This window comes from Lynx rufus, unplaced genomic scaffold (assembly GCF_022079265.1).
Source record: "Lynx rufus isolate CCGP_SWC_20201006 ecotype Redwood Valley unplaced genomic scaffold, mLynRuf1.p SCAF_8, whole genome shotgun sequence".
NCBI lineage: Eukaryota > Metazoa > Chordata > Mammalia > Carnivora > Felidae > Lynx > Lynx rufus.
The window spans coordinates 73,267,505-73,285,431 of record NW_025814896.1 but is presented as its reverse complement, the minus strand read 5'-3'; the positions used below and the strand labels follow the sequence as shown (position 1 = coordinate 73,285,431).

Here is a 17,927-nt window from a genome sequence, read left to right as displayed (position 1 = left end):
CTCTCTCTCTCTCTCTCTCTCTCTCTCTGTCTCTCTGCCCCTTCCCTACTTGTGCTCTCTCTGTCTTAAAATAAATAAACTTAAAAAAAATAAAAGGTTGGGGCGCCTGGGTGGCACAGTCGGTTAAGCGTCCGACTTCAGCCAGGTCACGATCTCACGGTCCATGAGTTCGAGCCCCGTGTCAGGCTCTGGGCTGATGGCTCAGAGCCTGGAGCCTGTTTCCGATTCTGTGTCTCCCTCTCTCTCTGCCCCTCGCCGTTCATGCTCTGTCTCTCTCTGTCCCAAAAATAAATAAACGTTGAAAAAAAAGTTAAAAAAAAATAAAAGGAATTTTTATATGAATTTAGAAAATAGTATTTAATATGTTTTCACAGATCATACCCCTGATTCTGATGCGTGTTTCCTGAAGAGGGTGTGGGCATGTGAAGTGTTGTAACACTTACTGGTTGATAGTCACTGAAGTAGATACCCATCTTCTGCTTTTTTTTCTTGATTTTTAAAATGTCTAATTCTGACTAAACTTGTCAAGGTTTATTATCTAAAATACATAAATTTAAAATTCCCTGTGTGCATTCACTGTGAAATTTGACATAATCAAGTTTACTGGTAAGATGTGTTCTCTGGTAGCCATAATACATTTTTACAACTTCCCTCTTGCTTTCTACCCATTCACAAACACTACTTTTAATCATTATTTACAACATTTTTCATCCTGTGATGGAATTTCATTATGTGTTAATCATTAAGTAACCTTGACTAATGTGATTCACTTTGTGCAGTTAGAAGATTGTGCCAGTAAGGTATGATTTTCTTATAAAGACAGTAGGGAAGGGAACTACCAGAGTATAGCAAGGTAATAAAAAGTGACATATTGGTGTCACTTCTGAGATGGTATTTTTCTAAAATCACTTAGCCTTTCTATGTGTAAAGAGATACCGATTTTGTTTGAAACTTGAGTGTGCAAGAAATGTCTATTTTATTTTCTGTAAATCAAAGCAAATCTCTTTCAAGCCCCATCCTGTCTGACCGGTGGGAGGTTAATTCTCAGTCATCCCTGGGATTGTCTGCTCTCTTCCAGAAGGACCACAGAAAGGATTTCATCCACAGAGAACATTCAGGAAAGATTTCTCTGGCTTCTAGTCCATTCCAGTTGCCAGGACTATTGTCTGAGCCACCATGGTCCCCTGTAGCAGGATGCTTTGTGGCATTTTTGGGGACAGGAATCTTGCTGGTACCAGGAGTCCCTGGGCCTGGGACCCCTCTTCTCTGAGTGTTCAAGCTGCCCCCTTCTCAGGTGTAGCCATCCTGCACAGGCGCTGCTGGGGAGAAAGGCACAGGTCTCCATCTCTTAGGAAACCCAAGGCCTTTGGTACCTTCTCAAAGTCTTGGATAATCTCTTCCTCTTGGCTCTTGCCAGTTTTGCTTTTCTTTTACCTGCTAAAAGCCTAGTGTTAATCTTTGTCCTCCACTCATAGCATCATATGCCCTCTTTAAAATTCAATCTTGGAAGAGAAGTTGTCTCCAGGACACTAGCACCAAAAGCTTCCCTGAGCTTAGGGAATACAAAGGCTTTTCTCCCTTCTTTCAACCAGGAGTAGGGAAATAAGAGAAAAATTCAAATGACTATCACAATAGATTCTCCTGTATAATATTTGACATGTATAATGCTTAACATGATGATGACATTAGAATAATAGGAAAGTTGTTTTATTCCTTTAAGTGTGTTTGGAAAGTTTTAAAAAAATATCTTGGTCATTCCCTGATTTTGTGTTGTCTTGTGTATGGTAGATATCAATATTATTATTATGCACAGAGTTAACCTTTCAAAGGAATGATGTCAGTCTCGCCTCATTTTCTTTTCTCAATTCTACTCTTGGAGCAGGTAAAAGAAAGAGGCCTGAAGTCTTTGTCCATGCCATCGAGAGTAACAGTGGAGATTGGTTCTACAGACAGAATGGTAGTTTCTAATGTGGATTCCTAGGGGATGTGAAATTGTCCAAGGCAGACAAGATGCAGGAGGCAAAGTGAGACCAAGCATGCAGGGCTCTAAGGACCTCCATGCCCATTTCAGTCATACTAGTGGGCTTTTTTACTTACTTTAGGTATTAAATTCCATGTAAAATTTTGTTTTAATGAAGGATTCCATTGGTACAAAAATTAGGAGATCACTGAAGGACATACACATGTATATGCCTACAACATTTGAAGTCCCCTAGTATTTTGAGTTAAAGATCTTTTTTCAATAATTCTATGGCATAGAAATGAACCTTCTCCTTAAAAATCCTGTTGCTTAATTACCATTTACATGTGAAAATCCCTAAATGATAAGTCAAGTTCAAGGGATAGTATGATTTAATTGGACTATCGGTTCCTTTTCTGGTTAATAGGACAAACCATTGTACATAGTTGTTGACATAAATCTTGCTGTTTGTAGTAGTGAAATTGTGGGTTCTTAACAGTTACCATCACTCACCTGCTCACTACACAGAACAATAAAGGTCATAGATGGCATTAGGTTACTCCAACCAAAATACTGAATGTCTCAACCAGAATTTTAAAAATTCTTTATTGATATTATTTTGTGGTTATACTGATCATCATATACATTTATATCTAACTACTGGTTCTTGTTAAACAAATGACTCAAATTTAATAAATTATTATTCAGGAGGTTTTTAGAATTCAGACAACAATGCTTAATTTTTAAATGGTTGAGCTTTATTTTATACCTAGCCAAATAATGCTTGCTATAATATTCATTAAAGATTCCACAAGACAAGTTTAAATATTCATATTAAATATTTTGTAATGTCCTTTACAATACTATGTTTTTGCATCTTAAAAACATAGTCGAGTAAAACTATTTTAGTGTCAGACCTTTTTAGTAACATATATTCTGTTGTAGCTTTCAGAACAGAAAGTTCTTTTTTTTACCCTACTCTGCTACTATTATTCTAGTACATAGACTTGAGAATATATGGTGTTTGTTGTGTAATATAAGCATTAAAATTTTTATTTCTCTTCTGTTAGTATCGGATACTAAAATTTGAGTAGTCAAGTTGAGAGATGATTTTTTCATTAGAAAAGTTTGTGCGGTCAATGCGAGAACTAGGACTTCCAACCTTGCTCAGCCAGGACATCCTACAAAAAATAAACAAATGAATAAAAATTAGCACTCAAAGCATCTATGGACTAACCAAAATGATCCCACCACAGGTTACAATGGGAGTTTACTTTTACTAAGTAACTTTTGCATCTAATGTGAAATATAATTTTTTATATTGTATACATCATGTATCAGAGTACCAGAAAGTTTAACACATAATTAAATAGGAACAAAGAAAAGCTTATAGCAAATTAAGCCCAGTAAACTCCTGATGATTTCATATTTTCCCTGTTTTAAAGCATTCAAAGCCATTAAAATCTAGCTCTTATATGTAAAAGGATAATATTTTTACAAAGAAGTAAATAATAAAAACAATTCACCATTGTTTTTTCTCATTACTCAGCACATGGTAGGTGTGTGTACGTATGTATATGTACATATCTGCCATATGCTGAAAGAGAAAAAATGAAAAAAGTGTAAAGAATGTGATTTCCCATAAACATTTTAGATGAGGAGTGCCTGGTTGGCTCAGTCAATACAGTATGCAACTCTTGATCTCAGGGTTGTAAGTGCAAACCCTACTTTGGGTATAGAGATTACATTAAAAAATAAGATCTTTTTAAATTTTTTTAAAAAAATTTTCTTTTAATTATTTGTGAAAGAGAGAGAGAGGATTAGCAAGGAAAGGACAGAGAGAGAGGGAGACAGAATCTGAAAGCAGGCTCCGGGTTCTGAGCTGTCAAGCACAGAGGCGGATGCGGGGCTTTAACCCAAAACCATGAGATCATGATCTGAACCAAAGTCAGATGCTTAAACTGACTGAGCCACCCAGGCACCCCTTAAAAAAAATAAAATCTTAAAAACTTAAAATAAAATTAGCTGAACATTTTCTGATCTATTCAAAAACGATTTCATATATCATATATGATAATACATATATTATCAAAATGGCCAGGTTAAAGAGACAAGTTAAATGCTCTGAAGCTATTTTTTGGCTTCTATAGTGCAATGGTTTTTATTTATTAGCAATATATAGGTGTTTAATTTATGCATTTGGGTACTTATCTGCGATGCTTCCTTATATAATTCAGGCTTAGTTTAATATTGTTGACCCCCGAGATATTACTGTTAAAGATTTTCCAGAATCTTTCTAACTATTAATAATTAGTTGGGATGACAGATTACATAGGACTACAGGTAAACAACCTGAAGTAGTTTAATATAAGCACTGGCTGTTACCCAGCTGTTGCTGTAGAAACAGTCCACAAGTTTGCCCATATCCCCAAAGTTCTTTCAAGTTGTGAGGCTAGTACCACATACAGCTGTGTACTATCATATGTAACACTCTCCTGTAACCTTGAATTAAAAAATATTTTCTATGCTAAAGTGGTCTGATAATCTGGAAATTACTCTTAATCAGTCTAGAGAAGAATGCCAATGATTCAAATTGCCATTGAATTATTTAACCCTTTCTTTGATTCTTGTGACAGTTTTACTAGGTAAGGTGAATTTTCATGTTTCTTCTTTCTCAGAAGCTAAGCCCAGTAACACATCTTATTTTCTTCAACTCATTTAGTTAAAATCTTCAAAGTTGAAATTGCACATGTTGAAGAACAAAATTCAGTTATTTAGAAAAGGAGCCAATGGCTTCAATTTTACTACTATCTCCTTGAAATCTTTTAGAAAACAAAGGCCAGAAATAATAAAAGCAAAAGTATATCAAGCACTATTTGCTCAGCATTGTGCTAAGTTCTTTATATAGACTCTAACCCTGTAAGTTATAGTCCATCATTACTCCCAAGGTATGGATGAGGAAAGAGAGAAGAGTTAAGTAATTTGCCCAGGGTAGTAGCAGTGGTGGTGATGACAAACGGTCAGATTCTGGCTGTGATTTGCTGACAGATTGGACATGATGTAAGGGAGAGAGGACTGAAGGATGACCCCAGAGTTACTGGTGAGAAACTATTTGGTAATGGTTGTGATTCACTGAAATGGAGAGACCGTGTGAAAAGCAGATTGGGGAAAGATTAGAAGTTCAGTTTTGAGTAGCTAAATTATGGAAAGAGCCCACATGTCCATCGACTGATGAATGGATAAAGATGTGGTATATAAGCACAATAGAATATTACTCAGCCATTAAAAAGAACAAAATCTTGCCATTGGCAATGACATGGATTGAGCTAGAGAGTATAATGCTAAGTGAAATAAGTCAGGGAAAAACAGATACCATATGATTTCATTCATGTGGAATTTAAGAAACAAAACAGAATGTAGGAGAAGGGTGGAGGAAGAGAGGGAAGCAAACCATAATACTCAACTATAGAGAACAAACAGGGTTGATGGAGGGAGGTGGGTGGGGGATGGGCTAAATGGATGATGGGTATTAAGGAGGGTACTTGTGTTGATCACTGAGTGTTATATGTAAGTGATGAATCACTAAATTATACCTCTGAAACCAATATTACACTGTATGTTAACTAACTAGGATTTAATAAAAACTTGAAAAATAAAATCATATTTCCTAAAAAAAAAAAAGTTCAATTTTGGAAAGTTGACTTTGAGATATTAGACATCTACATGAGATGTTGAGCAGGCAGTTGGATCTTTGAGTCTGGCTGGAGGAGATAAAGTTGGAATTTGTCTGCAGGTAGTCAGTACTGAAGCCGTAAGATTGGATGGCATCACCGAGAAAAAGCATATAGAAAAGGAAAGAGGTACAGGGACTGTGTCTTAGGACACCCCAAAGTTAAGAGCTCAGGAAGCAGAGGAAAAACCAGCAAAGAAGAGAAGAAAGCATCTAGGGGGTAGGAGCAAAACTGGAAGGGCATCCTGTCCTAGGAGGCAAATGAAACCCTCCACGAATGGATCAACTGGGTCCCTGCTGCTGGCAAGTCAAGTAAGGTGAGGACTGAGAATTGACCATTGCATTTGGCAACACGCTGGTCACTGATGACCTTGATAAGTATAGTTTTGGTAGAGTTAAAGCTGTATTTCAATGGGCTCAAGAGAGAATGAGTGGAGAACAATTAGAACCAGTGAATCCAGGACAAGTACTAGTGGGCCTATGAGTTGCAATGACTAATCCACCTAGGATGAAAACTCAATGTATTTAGCTAGTTGAGAGCCTGACCACCTACTTATAGCTGGTCTTCAACACCATTAAGAAGTTCACCAGCCACAAGTAGGGCCAAGGATAAATCTATGCCACTGCTAGGGGCAGAATGGTCATGCTGTTAGGTGATTCAGCTATGGCTTTGTATCAGATGCAGGAGGGCCACTTTGTGTCATGGCTGCAAGCATGCCACCCCTACTGCTAGGAGCAATCTTGCCTGACCTGCCTACTTACCGAAGAGTGTTCTGGTCACCTATCACTTGGCAAGCCCTGAGACTTCCCTCATGTGCTGCTCCTGCAGTCAGCCCTTTATAGGTGTGGCTCAGATCTGGGAGATGGCAGAACTGCGAGGTCTCCTAGCTCAAGTGTTTTAATTTCACCTTTTTGTATCAAGAAGGTTTAAAAACCACATAATCAAACAGTATCAGTTAATTCATTTCAGTAAATATTTAAGTAGCATTGTAAGCAAGGTGATATTCTTGATAATGGAATGCATTACAGATATCTAAAATGAAGTTTCTTTACTATCAAAAATATATAAAGAACTTATAAAACTCAACACCCAAAAAATGAGTAGACATTTTTCCTAAGAAGATATACAGATGGCCAATGGACCCTTGAAAAGATGCTCAATGTCACTCATCATCCAGGAAATTCAAATCAAAACTACAATGCAATACCACCTCACACCTGTCAGAATGGCCAAAATGAGTAACACAAGAAACAACAGGTGCTGGTGAGATGTGGAGAAAGGGGAACCCCTCTTAGACTGTTGGTAGGAATGCAAACCAGTGCAGCCACTCTGGCAAACAGTATGGAGGTTCCTCAAAAAGTTAAAAATAGAACTACCCTAGGATCCAACAGTTGCACTACTAGGTATTTATCCAAAGGATACAAAAATACTAATTTGCAGGATAAATGCTCCCCAATGTTCATAGCAGCACTATCCACAATGGCCAAATTATGGAAACAGCCCAAGTGTCCGTTGATTGGTGAATGGATAAAGAGGATGTGGTATATGTACAATGGAATATTAGCCACAAAACAAGAACAAAATCATGCCATTTGCAACAATGTGGATGAAGCTAGAGAGTATTATGCTCAAAATAAGTCAGAGAAAGACAAATACCATATGGTTTCACTCATATATAGAATTTAAGAAACAAAACAAGCAAAGGGGGAAAAAAGAGGCAAACCAAGAAACTATAGAGAACAAACTGATGGTTGCTAGATGGGAGGTGTGGGGATGGTTGAAATAGGGGATGGGGATTAAGAAGGGCACTTGTTGTGATGAGTACCAGGTATTGGTTTTAAGTGTTGAATCACCAAACTGTACACCTGAAACTAATATTACTCTGTATGTTGACCAATGGAATTTAAATAAAACTTGGAAAACACAAAATCTGTGAAACTGGCTGCCAAGAGAAGCCAAAGGAGACATGATGACTAATGCAGTATCCTGGATGGGATTCTGGACCAAGAAAAGGACATTAGTGGAAAAACTAGTGAAAGATAAATAAAGTATGGAGTTTGGTTAAAAATAAAGGAATAAAATGAAATTTCTTCCCTCAGTAACTCACAATCTAACAGAAGAGTTTGGAGAATAAAAATTACTATAAAGTAATTCAGAATGTGATGTGCAATGTGATTTTAATGTAAAGGCAGAGGAAATGGTTGGGGTTAATTTCTGGTCAAGGTACTCAGGGACATCCTTGTGATGCCAATGGCACTGGAGCTAAATTATAAAGAAAATAGTATTGAAAATTTCAAATCTTACGATAGGGAATGCCAGCTTAAGCTTGACAGGAAACTAAGAAGCATAGGGAAAAAAAAATGGATAATGTTAACCAATTAAAAATGTAAAACTTTAGAGAATGGTCAAAAAAAAAATGTCTTAAGCAAAGCCATAACAAAGAACAAACCGGAAAACTTACCTGCAATTTTCTTACTCTACAAAGAGCACTTAAAAACCAATACATAAAAGATAGCCATTCCATGGAAAAATGGACAAAGAACATAAACATAAGAAATATAAATGGCCAATAAATATGTGAAATATTCTCTTACTCATAATTTTAAAATTATAAATCAAACAAGAACAAGATACCATCTGTTACTTATGAAATGGCAAAGATTTGAAAAATTGATTATATCTAGTAGTGATAGTTTAGAGGCACTTTTCTAGATTGGTGGGAATGCAACTCTGTACAGCTTTTTAAAAGGGCAACCTGGTACTACCTATCAAAATTTTAAATGTCCATGACTTACAGACGTGCTGTCATACAGAGGGGGCCCTGGGATGCGACTCTGAGATGGAGATTAGTTTGTAGGGATTGCTCTTGGGTTCAAAAACCGTGGGAGGCAAAGAAAGTAGACAGCATTGGCCTGAGGGGGAATTTGGGTGAGATGTAGTCTCATTGAAGACCTCGGCCAACACACAGGAGCTCTGAATTAGGGAAGACCCTTCAGGGCTGTCCCAAGGTACAGTGAGAGGGCTGGGTCTTTATATCCCACCCCTCCCCCCATTAGCCAGTCATTACAGAAGAGCTGCCCAGAGAAGGGGTGACTGTTTGTGTTATGACTTCCTTCTACTGGGGCAACTTCTGAAGATGGCTGACGGTTGAGGGCCACCTTCCACCAGCACTCCTGGCACCTGGAGAATAAGCCCACATATTCTCACAAGTGGGCAGCCAGAATGAATAGAAGATGCAAGATAGAAGTAGTAATTAGAGGGGCGCCTGGGTGGCTCAGTCGGTTGAGCGGCCGACTTCGGCTCAGGTCATGATCTCGCAGTCCATGGGTTCGAGCCCCGCGTCGGGCTCTGTGCTGACAGCTCAGAGCCTGGAGCCTGTTTCAGATTCTGTGTCTCCCTCTCTCTGACCCTCCCCTGTTCACGCTCTGTCTCTCCCTGTCTCAAAAATAAAATAAACGTTAAAAAAAAAAAATTAAAAAAAAGAAGTAATAATTAGAGGGAAAAGGGCTCAGGGCAGGTTCGTAAGCAGACTCGTTACATTTAGAAGACAGGACAAATCTTATCTGTACAGAAGACAGATAAACACACACACACACAATTTGATATGAAGAGGCATTTACATAAGATAGCCTGAGGTAAGGTAATTTACTGAGAATTACTGGAGGTGAGGTAGGGTTGAGGAATTTAAGTGAAAATGGTGTTAATAATTGCTATGGGAGGGGCACCTGAGTGGCTCAGTGGGTTAAGGTCTGATTCTGAATTTTGGCTCACGTCATGATCTCACAGTTCGTGAGTTCGAGTCCCACATCAGGCTCTGTGCTGACAGTCTGGAGACTGGGATTCTCTTTCTCTCCTTCTCTCTCTACCCGTCCCCTGCTTGCTCTCTCAAAATTTAAAAAAAAAAAAAAAAACTTAAAAAAATAATTGTTATGAGAGGTAATTGCTGAAGAGCAAGGGGAGCCCTTGAGGATGAATAGATGGCCAGGAATGGAACATGTGCCTGTCTGCACTGCGCTGAGCTCTACTTCCTTAGACATCTGTCCTCTAAGCACAGTGGAAACAATAGGGCCAGGGATCAGTGCTTGGGCCAAAGGCTTCTCCATAGGGACATCCCATCTTAAGGGCAGAGTAACAATTCAATCCGATGTTTCCTGGAGTGAGCAATGGAAGGTAGGACGTCCCCCAACCTGGAGTGGACTTCTCCTTAGCCAGCTGCAGAGCTGTGGTCTTAGGTTTACTGGAGTACGGTGAATGAGCCATTTCATGGGGGAGCTTCTGATTTTGGTATCTTTGTATCTCTTCTCTTAAACTGGGCAGATCCTCCACAGAAGGTATGTCCAATATCCGCCTAGAGTCTATAAATTTGGCTATGTGTGTTCTGGGAAGAAGGGTAAGACCTCAGTATTTAGTGTGTAATTTTCACTGAATATCTGTTATCAGCACTTGATCTTTTTTCAGCTGTGTCTCTAAGACCCTCTCCAGAGCTTGAAATTCTGGCTTCCACCTGGGTGGGTGGTGCAGCCACTCCCCTGTAAGGGATGGGAGATAATAGCTTATTAAACAAATTTTAAATCCTTGTATTTTTGACCCCACATTTCTGCCCACTTCTGCCCACTGCCTTGGAGAGTTTCCACTGTGTTAAAAGGGCCATTTCTCTGCTTCTCCCACTGGACACTTACCATTCAGATCAGTGTGACCATTAGCTCATTTGCTTTCTAATTTCCCAAGTTTTGTTGCCTTGTTTTCCAAAGTTTTGAAGCTTTCTCTCTCATTCTTTGTTCTTCTGGGTGTTTAAACCTTTTTTAAAAAATCAATTTTACTCATACTTAAGTGGGGCTTAGATGGGAGAAGTAAATGCATATGTTCAAAGTGTAACATCTTTAATTGGAAGTATGGCTTTTTCCTTTATGTTTAAATCTTCAATCCATCTGGAATTATATGATTGCATTATATGAAAAAGAGATCTTAATTTTGAATGGTTAGATATTTTCCCCAGCACAACTGTTATTAGAGACTGAATCTACGTATATGCCTGAATGTTTTTCTAGACATTCTATTTGACTTCACTGATAGCTTTGGTTAATCCCTAAACCATTACCAAACTATTTTATTTATTTTTAATAAAATTTATTGTTAAATTGGCTTCCATACAAACCCAGTATTCATCCCAACAAGTGCCCTCCCCAGTGCCCATCACTCACTTTCCTCTCTTCCCCCACCCCCCATCAACCCTGTTTGTTCTCTGTGTTTAAGAGTCTCTTATGGTCTGCCCCCCTCCCTCTCTGTAACATTTTTCCCCATTACCTTCCCCCATGGTCTTCTGTTCAGTTTGTCAAGATCCACATATGAATGAAAACATATGATATCTTTCTCTGACTTATTTCACTGAGCATGATACCCTCCAGTTCCATCCATGTTGCTGCAAATGGCATGATTTTATTCTTTCTCATTGCCAAGTAGTATTCCATTGTATATATAAACTGCATCTTTATCCATTCATCAGTTGATGGATATTTAGGCTCTTTCCATAATTTGGCTATTGTTGAAAGCGCTGCTGTAAACATTGGGGTACATATACCCCTATGCATCAACACTCCTGTATCCTTTAGATAAATTCTTAGTTGTGCTATTGCTGGGTCACAGAGTACCTCTATTTTTAATTTTTTGCGGAACCTCCACACTGTTTTCCAGAGGGGTTGCACCAGTTTGCATTCCCACCAACAGTGCAAGAGGGTTCCCATTTCTCCACATCCTCACCAGCATCTAGTTTCCTGATTTGTTCATTTTAGCCATTCTGACTGGCGTGAGGTGGTATTTCAGTGTGGCTTTGATTTGTATTTGCCTGATGATGAGTGACATTGAGCATTGTTTTTGTGTCTGTTGGCCATCTGGATGTCTTCTCTGGAAAACTGTCTATTCATGTCTTCTGCCCATTTCTTTACTGGATTTTTTTTTTTTTCAGGTGTGGAGTTTGGTGAGTTCTTTATAGATTTTGGATACCAACCATTTATCCAATATGTGATTTGCAAATATCTTTTCCCATTCTGTCAGTTGCCTTTTAGTTTTATTGATTGTTTTCTTGATCAACAAGACCTATTGATGAGGTCCCAATAGTTTATTTTTGCTTTTCATTCTCTTGTCTTTGGAGATGTGTCAAGTAAGAAATTGCTGCAGCTGAGGTCAAAAAGGTTGTTGCCTGCTTTCTGCTCTAGGATTTTGATGGTTTCCTGTCTCACATTCAGGTCTTTCATCCATTTTGAGTTTATTTTTGTGTATGGTGTAAGAAAGTGGTCTAGTTTCATTCTTCTGCATGTTGCTGTCCAGTTCTCCCAGCACCATTTGTTAAAGAGACTGTCTTTTTTCCATTGGATACTCTTTCCTGTTTTGTCAAAGATTAGCTGGCCATACGTTTATGGGTCCAATTCTGGAGTCTCCATTCTATACCATTGGTCTATGTATCTGTTTTTGTGCTAATATCATACTGTCTTGATGATTACAGCTTTGTAGTAGAAGCTAAAGTCTGGGATTGTGATGCCTCCCACTTTGGTTTTCTACTTCAGTATTACTTTGACTACTTGGCATCTTGTGTGGTTCCACACAAATTTTAGGATTGTTTGTTCTAGCTTTGAGAATGCCGGTGCAATTTTGATTGGGATTGCATTGAATGCGTAGATTGCTTTGGGTAGTATTGACATCTTAACAATATTTATTCTTCCAATCCATGAGCATGGAATGTTTTTCTGTTTCTTTGTGTCTTCTTCAGTTTCCTTCATAAGCTTTCTATAGTTTTCAGCTTACAGATCTTTTACATCTTTGGTTAGGTTTATTCCTAGATATTTTATGGTTCTTGGTGCAATTGTAAATGGAATCAGTTTCTTTCTCTGTTGCTTCGTTATTGGTGTATAAAAATGCAACCGACTTCTGTACATTGATTTTTGTACCCTGTGACTTTGCTGACTTCATGTATGAGTTCTAGCAGACTTTGGGTGGAGTCTGTTGGGTTTTCTGTGTACAGTATCATGTCATCTGTGAAAAGTGAAAGTTTGACTTCTTTGCCAGTTTTGATGCCTTTTATTTCCTTTTGTTGTCTGATTGCTGATGCTAGCACTTCCAACATTATGTTAAACAACAGCGGTGAGAGTGGACATCCCCGTCGTGTTCCTGATCTCAGGAGGAAAGCTCTCAGTTTTTCCCCATTGAGGATGATATTAGCTGTGGGCTTTTCATAAATGGATTTCATGATGTTTAAGTATTTCCTTCTATCCTTTCTTTAGGGTTTTTATTAAAAAAACGATGCTGGATTTTGTCAAATGCTTTTTCTGCATATATTAACAGGATCATATGGTTCTTTTCTTTTATTGATGTGATGTATCACATTAATTGATCTGCGAATATTTCCTGCAGCCCAGGAATGAATCTCACTTGATCATGGTGAATAATTCTTTTTATATGCTGTTGAATTTGATTTGCTAGTATCTTGTTGAGAATTTTTCCATCCATGTTCATCAGGGATATTGGCCTGTGGTTCTCCTTTTATGTTGGGTCTCTGTCTGGTTTGAGAATCAAAGTAATGCTGGCTTTGTAGGATGAGTCCAGAAGTTTTCCCTCCCTTTCTATTTTTTGGAACAGCTTGAGAAGGATAGGTATTAATGCTGCTTTAAATGTCTGGTAGAATTCCCCAGAGAAGCCATCTGGCCCTGGGCTCTTATTTGTTGGGAGATTTTTGATAACTGATTCAATTTCTACACTAGTTATGGGTCTGCTCAAATTTATTTCTTCCCGTTTGAGTTTTGGTAGTGTATAGGTGTTTAGGAATTTGTCCATTTCTTCCAGGTTGTCCAGTTTGTTGGCATATAATTTTTCATAGTATTCCCTGATAATTGCTCGTATTTCTGAGGTATTGGTTGTAATAATTCCATTTTCATTCATGATTTTATTTGGGTCATCTCCCTTTTGTTTTTGAGAAGTCTGGCTAGAGGTTTATCAATTTTGTTTATTTTTTTGAAAAACCAACTCTTAGTTTCATTGATTTGTTCTGTTTTGGTTTTTTTTTTTTTTGGATTCTCTATTGTTTATTTCTCCTCTGATCTTTATTATTTCTCTTCTGCTGGATTTGGGGTTCCTTTGCTGTTCTGCTTCTAGTTCCTTTAGGTGTGCTGTTAGATTTTGTATTTGGGATTTTTCTTGTTTCTTGAGATAGGCCTAGAATACCAAACTATTTTAATTCTTATAGCTTTAGAATATATTTTAATGCTCAGCAGTCTCTGTTACCCCCCAACCTCATTATTCCAATTGTCCTTGTTTATCACGAAGTCTATTAGATTTTAGCATAATTTTGTCCAGTCCAAATCCCTTAAAAATCTTAAAATACCCTTGTAAATTTTAAAATAATTCGGAAAGAATGGACATTCTAACATTTAATCTTATCAAGAGTAACAGATTTTCCCTATTTCTGTTCAATTCTTTACATTCCTCCTCAAAATTTTGTAGTTTACTTAATTCAGGTTCTTAATTAAATACCGATAAGGTAATACTTAGATATATTTTTCTTGCTATTTTGAACAAGATGCTTTTTAATCATCATGTTTTTAAACTGGTACATAGGGAAACTAGTGATCTCTTCATTGGAATCAGATGCCTTACTGAAGTTCCTTAGAATAGTTTTCTTTGGGGTTCCGAGATAAACCACCCTATGTACTTCTCCAGAATTCATTGTTAGTCAGTTTTTATCACATTAATTGGATAATTTCAAATTGCTCCTTATTGTAGGTTATCTAGCCACATTTTTGTTGGTACTAAGCCTTTGAAAGAATTGCTTTAGTACATAAAGAAAGAAAGAATCATGAACAGTGTTCACTGCGTCAAGGGGCCAGTATGATCAGAATACATTGCTCTGGCTAAAGCATATTTTACCTATTAGGTCAGTAGACTCCATAAATACTGAATGGATGGATGGTTGGATGGATGAGTGAATTATATTTGCTTGAGAGACACTGAAGTATAATATTTATGCTATAAATCTGAATCTGCTCTATGTGTGTATATCTTTCAGGTATTTTTATTTAAGTAACATGATACACTGGTAGGCTTTTAAAGCCTTTTTTTTTTAAATAAGAAGGTTCAACTAATACAAATGGAAGAATAAGAATGGAAAGTGGAAAATTCTGTTAACAGAAGTCATGTTACTTGATAGACATGTCCTCCCTTCACTCTAATATATTTTAAATGCTGTGTGTAGAGATTTTGAAAATTAAAATATTTCTGTGAAGTCAATTCTTTTACCAAAATCATGTTGCCTTTAACAATTACAAAGTAATATGAGGACATTTCATTATAGATGCATTTCTTACATGTTTCATGAGGATTATACATGGTTATAAAAATCATTTTTATGGAGTGGCAAAAGACAATGATCTTGCATGTGTTTTAAGTATTCTTCAGGTCATCTTTGCATGGAAAAAAAGAATAAAAAACAGTGCTGATAAATGTTAGATGACCAGGGGAAAATTCCATTCGTTTACTAAATTAACTATGTTGTATTTTTCTGTTCCTACTCAGGCAGTCACCAACTATTGGTCCCCTCAAGGGCTTCCACAGCATTCTGATTCTTTGGTGCAGATGGCACACATTTGGCTATCCAGTATAGTAAAAGCCACACATTTATGGCCTCAGCAGCCAGCAAAGAGGCCAGCTGTGACTTTCTAAAACACACTTAGGTATTTCCCCTCCCAGAGACCCTTCTCTGACTGCCTCTATCTAAAAAGGACCCGCCCAACTATTGTGTGCATCATGGGAAGTATCACATTCTGTAATTGCTATGTTTATGTAATTCTTGATGTGTTCATTACATGCCACCTCCATATTAGAATGCAAATTCTATGAAGGCAGAGGAGGAATCTGACTATTGCATCCCAAACATCTAGCATGATGCCTCATGACAGGGGGCACTCAGTAAATACAACACATCCTGAATGAACCCATCTTTGTCATTTGCCTGCCTTCTTTGGGTCTACAGCTTCCATGCATGAGAAAAGAGGCACATTTCTAGGGTTTTACACAGTTCACACACAGAAGGGAGCCCTGGGCATGAACTTTTAACTTTTTAATTTTATCTCCCATGAAATAACCCTCCCCCCATTTTTTACACACTTTGAAAGGTAAACAAATAGTTGCTCTTATTACAGAAAAGTGATAAAATTCATGTCAGTAACAAGTAAGGACTATGTTCATCCTCACAGAGGAAACTGGAGGCCTATGGGTCTGACCTAATAACCTGAATGCAAGCATGTGAACCAAGTTTATTTGTGGAATCACTTCACTTATTTTTGCCAGCCCCCAAATTTTACTGCAGTTCTTGTGATTTTAAGCCTATTCATTGTATACATTAGCATAGTAACTGACTTCACCCAGCATTTAGGGTGATTATTACAACACCCCTGGAGGTCCAAGTCCATCTTGCAAACCAAGTCACATGACATGCCACCATTTCAATCAAGTTCAGGGCACAGTTGGTTGTATATGCTCAGATGAGTTTTAATTATCAAAAATCCTTAGACATTGTTCTTGGAATCTCAAGGCTGTATAAACACCTGTTGTAGTTGTATTTATTCAGGGTTTTAAAGCTTTTTAAAAAGAAGAGTCCTTTCTTCCAACATAATCTTGCATGAAAGCTTAATGCTTATAGAAGTGAGGTGCTTCTCTGAAGCAAGGGAACGGTTGGGGGTGAGGTTCAGAACCTCGCCCTCAGGCCTCTGTTTCCCGGCTATACCTTGAGTACCTCTGGGGAATCCCAAGGGCTCCAAAGAGCTCAATTTAAAAATTGCCCTATTAACCTATCACTGAGCAAGGATATATGGGATGGAATGTATGGAGAATCCATAATAAGTAGAAGTGGAAACCAATATAGGACTGTCTCTTCTATTACTCAAGTCATTGAGTGTTTCCTACAAAATGTACTAAGTTCCTGAAGTGATAGGAAAAATTCCATTTAATATCCTTCTTGAAACAAAGAGGTAGAATTAAAGCACTAGAAAGCCAACACTATTAATAATTCATAGCAGTTCTATTTCCTGGGACTGAAGTGGGGCGGCATAATCCTTTTGGACATCTCTGCAGCACCAGTGTAAAACATAGACCACAGCAAGAAAGCAGACAGTAAGAAGAGACAGTTAATGAATTAAGAGCTAATATGATGCATAGTGGAAAATATTCAGTTGCCTGCCCATTTGAAGCTTTTAAAGTATCATCAATAATGGAAGGATGGCACATATTTTTGCTATTCTCCTTTCTTAAGCATGTTTCTTACTCAGTTACATGTGGACAAATACTACCATAGACTTCATTAGTTTAAAAATTTTTTAACATTTATTTATGAGACAGAGAGCACAAGTGGGGAAGGGGAAGAGAGAAGGAGAGAGGGAGGTACAGAATCTGAAGCAGGCTCCAAGCTCTGGGCTGTCAGCACAGAGTCTGACACAGGGCTTGAACCCATGAACCATAAGATCATGACATGGGCCAAAGTCAGAGAATTAACCGACTAAGGCAGCCAGGTGCGCCATCAATAGGAGCTTTTTAATGGTATTAAAAAAAATTTTTTTTTTAACGTTTATTGATTATTTTTGTGAGAGAGAGAGACAGAATGCGAGCAGGGGAGGGGCAGAGACAAAGAGAAGACGACACAGAATTTGAAGCAGGCTCCAGGCTCTGAGCTGTCAGCACAGAGTCTGACACGGGGCTCCAACTCTCAGATGGTGAGATCATGACCAGAGCCAAAGTCGGATGCTTAACCAACTGAGCTACCCAGGCGCCCCTTTAATGGTATTTTAATAGACCGTTGACCCTCGAACAATGTGAATTTGAACTGCATAGGTCCACTTACACGTGGATTTTGTACAGCACAGTACAATAAATGTATTTTCTCTTATTTTAATAACATTTCTAGCTTATTTTAAGAATATAGTATATAATACATCTAACATACAAAACGTGTTCATCAACTGTTGATGTTATTGGCAAAGCTTCTGGTCAATAGTAAGAATTAGTGGTTACATTTTTGGGGAGTCCAATGCTATATGTGGATTTCCAAGCACATAGAGGGTTGGTACCCCTACCGCTGCATTGTTGAAGTGTCAACTCTAATGTCTAAAACTTCTGCCATATTGTAGCTCATGATCAGTGAAGAGTTCAGTGATTATCAAGGGAATCCTAGCACTTTCATAATTAACCTGAAGCCAAAT

General features: G+C 37.9%; 1 protein-coding gene across 1 annotated transcript in view; it reads right to left on the bottom strand.

Annotated features, from left to right (window-relative positions):
• Positions 1-2,590: 2,590 nt before the first annotated feature.
• ACYP2 (acylphosphatase 2) overlaps positions 2,591-17,927 on the bottom strand; it is a 181,399-nt gene continuing 166,062 nt past the window's right edge. The window contains exon 4 of the mRNA XM_047068647.1: positions 2,591-3,141. Within this exon, the coding sequence (XP_046924603.1) occupies positions 3,027-3,141 (115 nt within the window). The 3' untranslated portion in view covers positions 2,591-3,026. The remainder of the gene's footprint in view (positions 3,142-17,927) is intronic.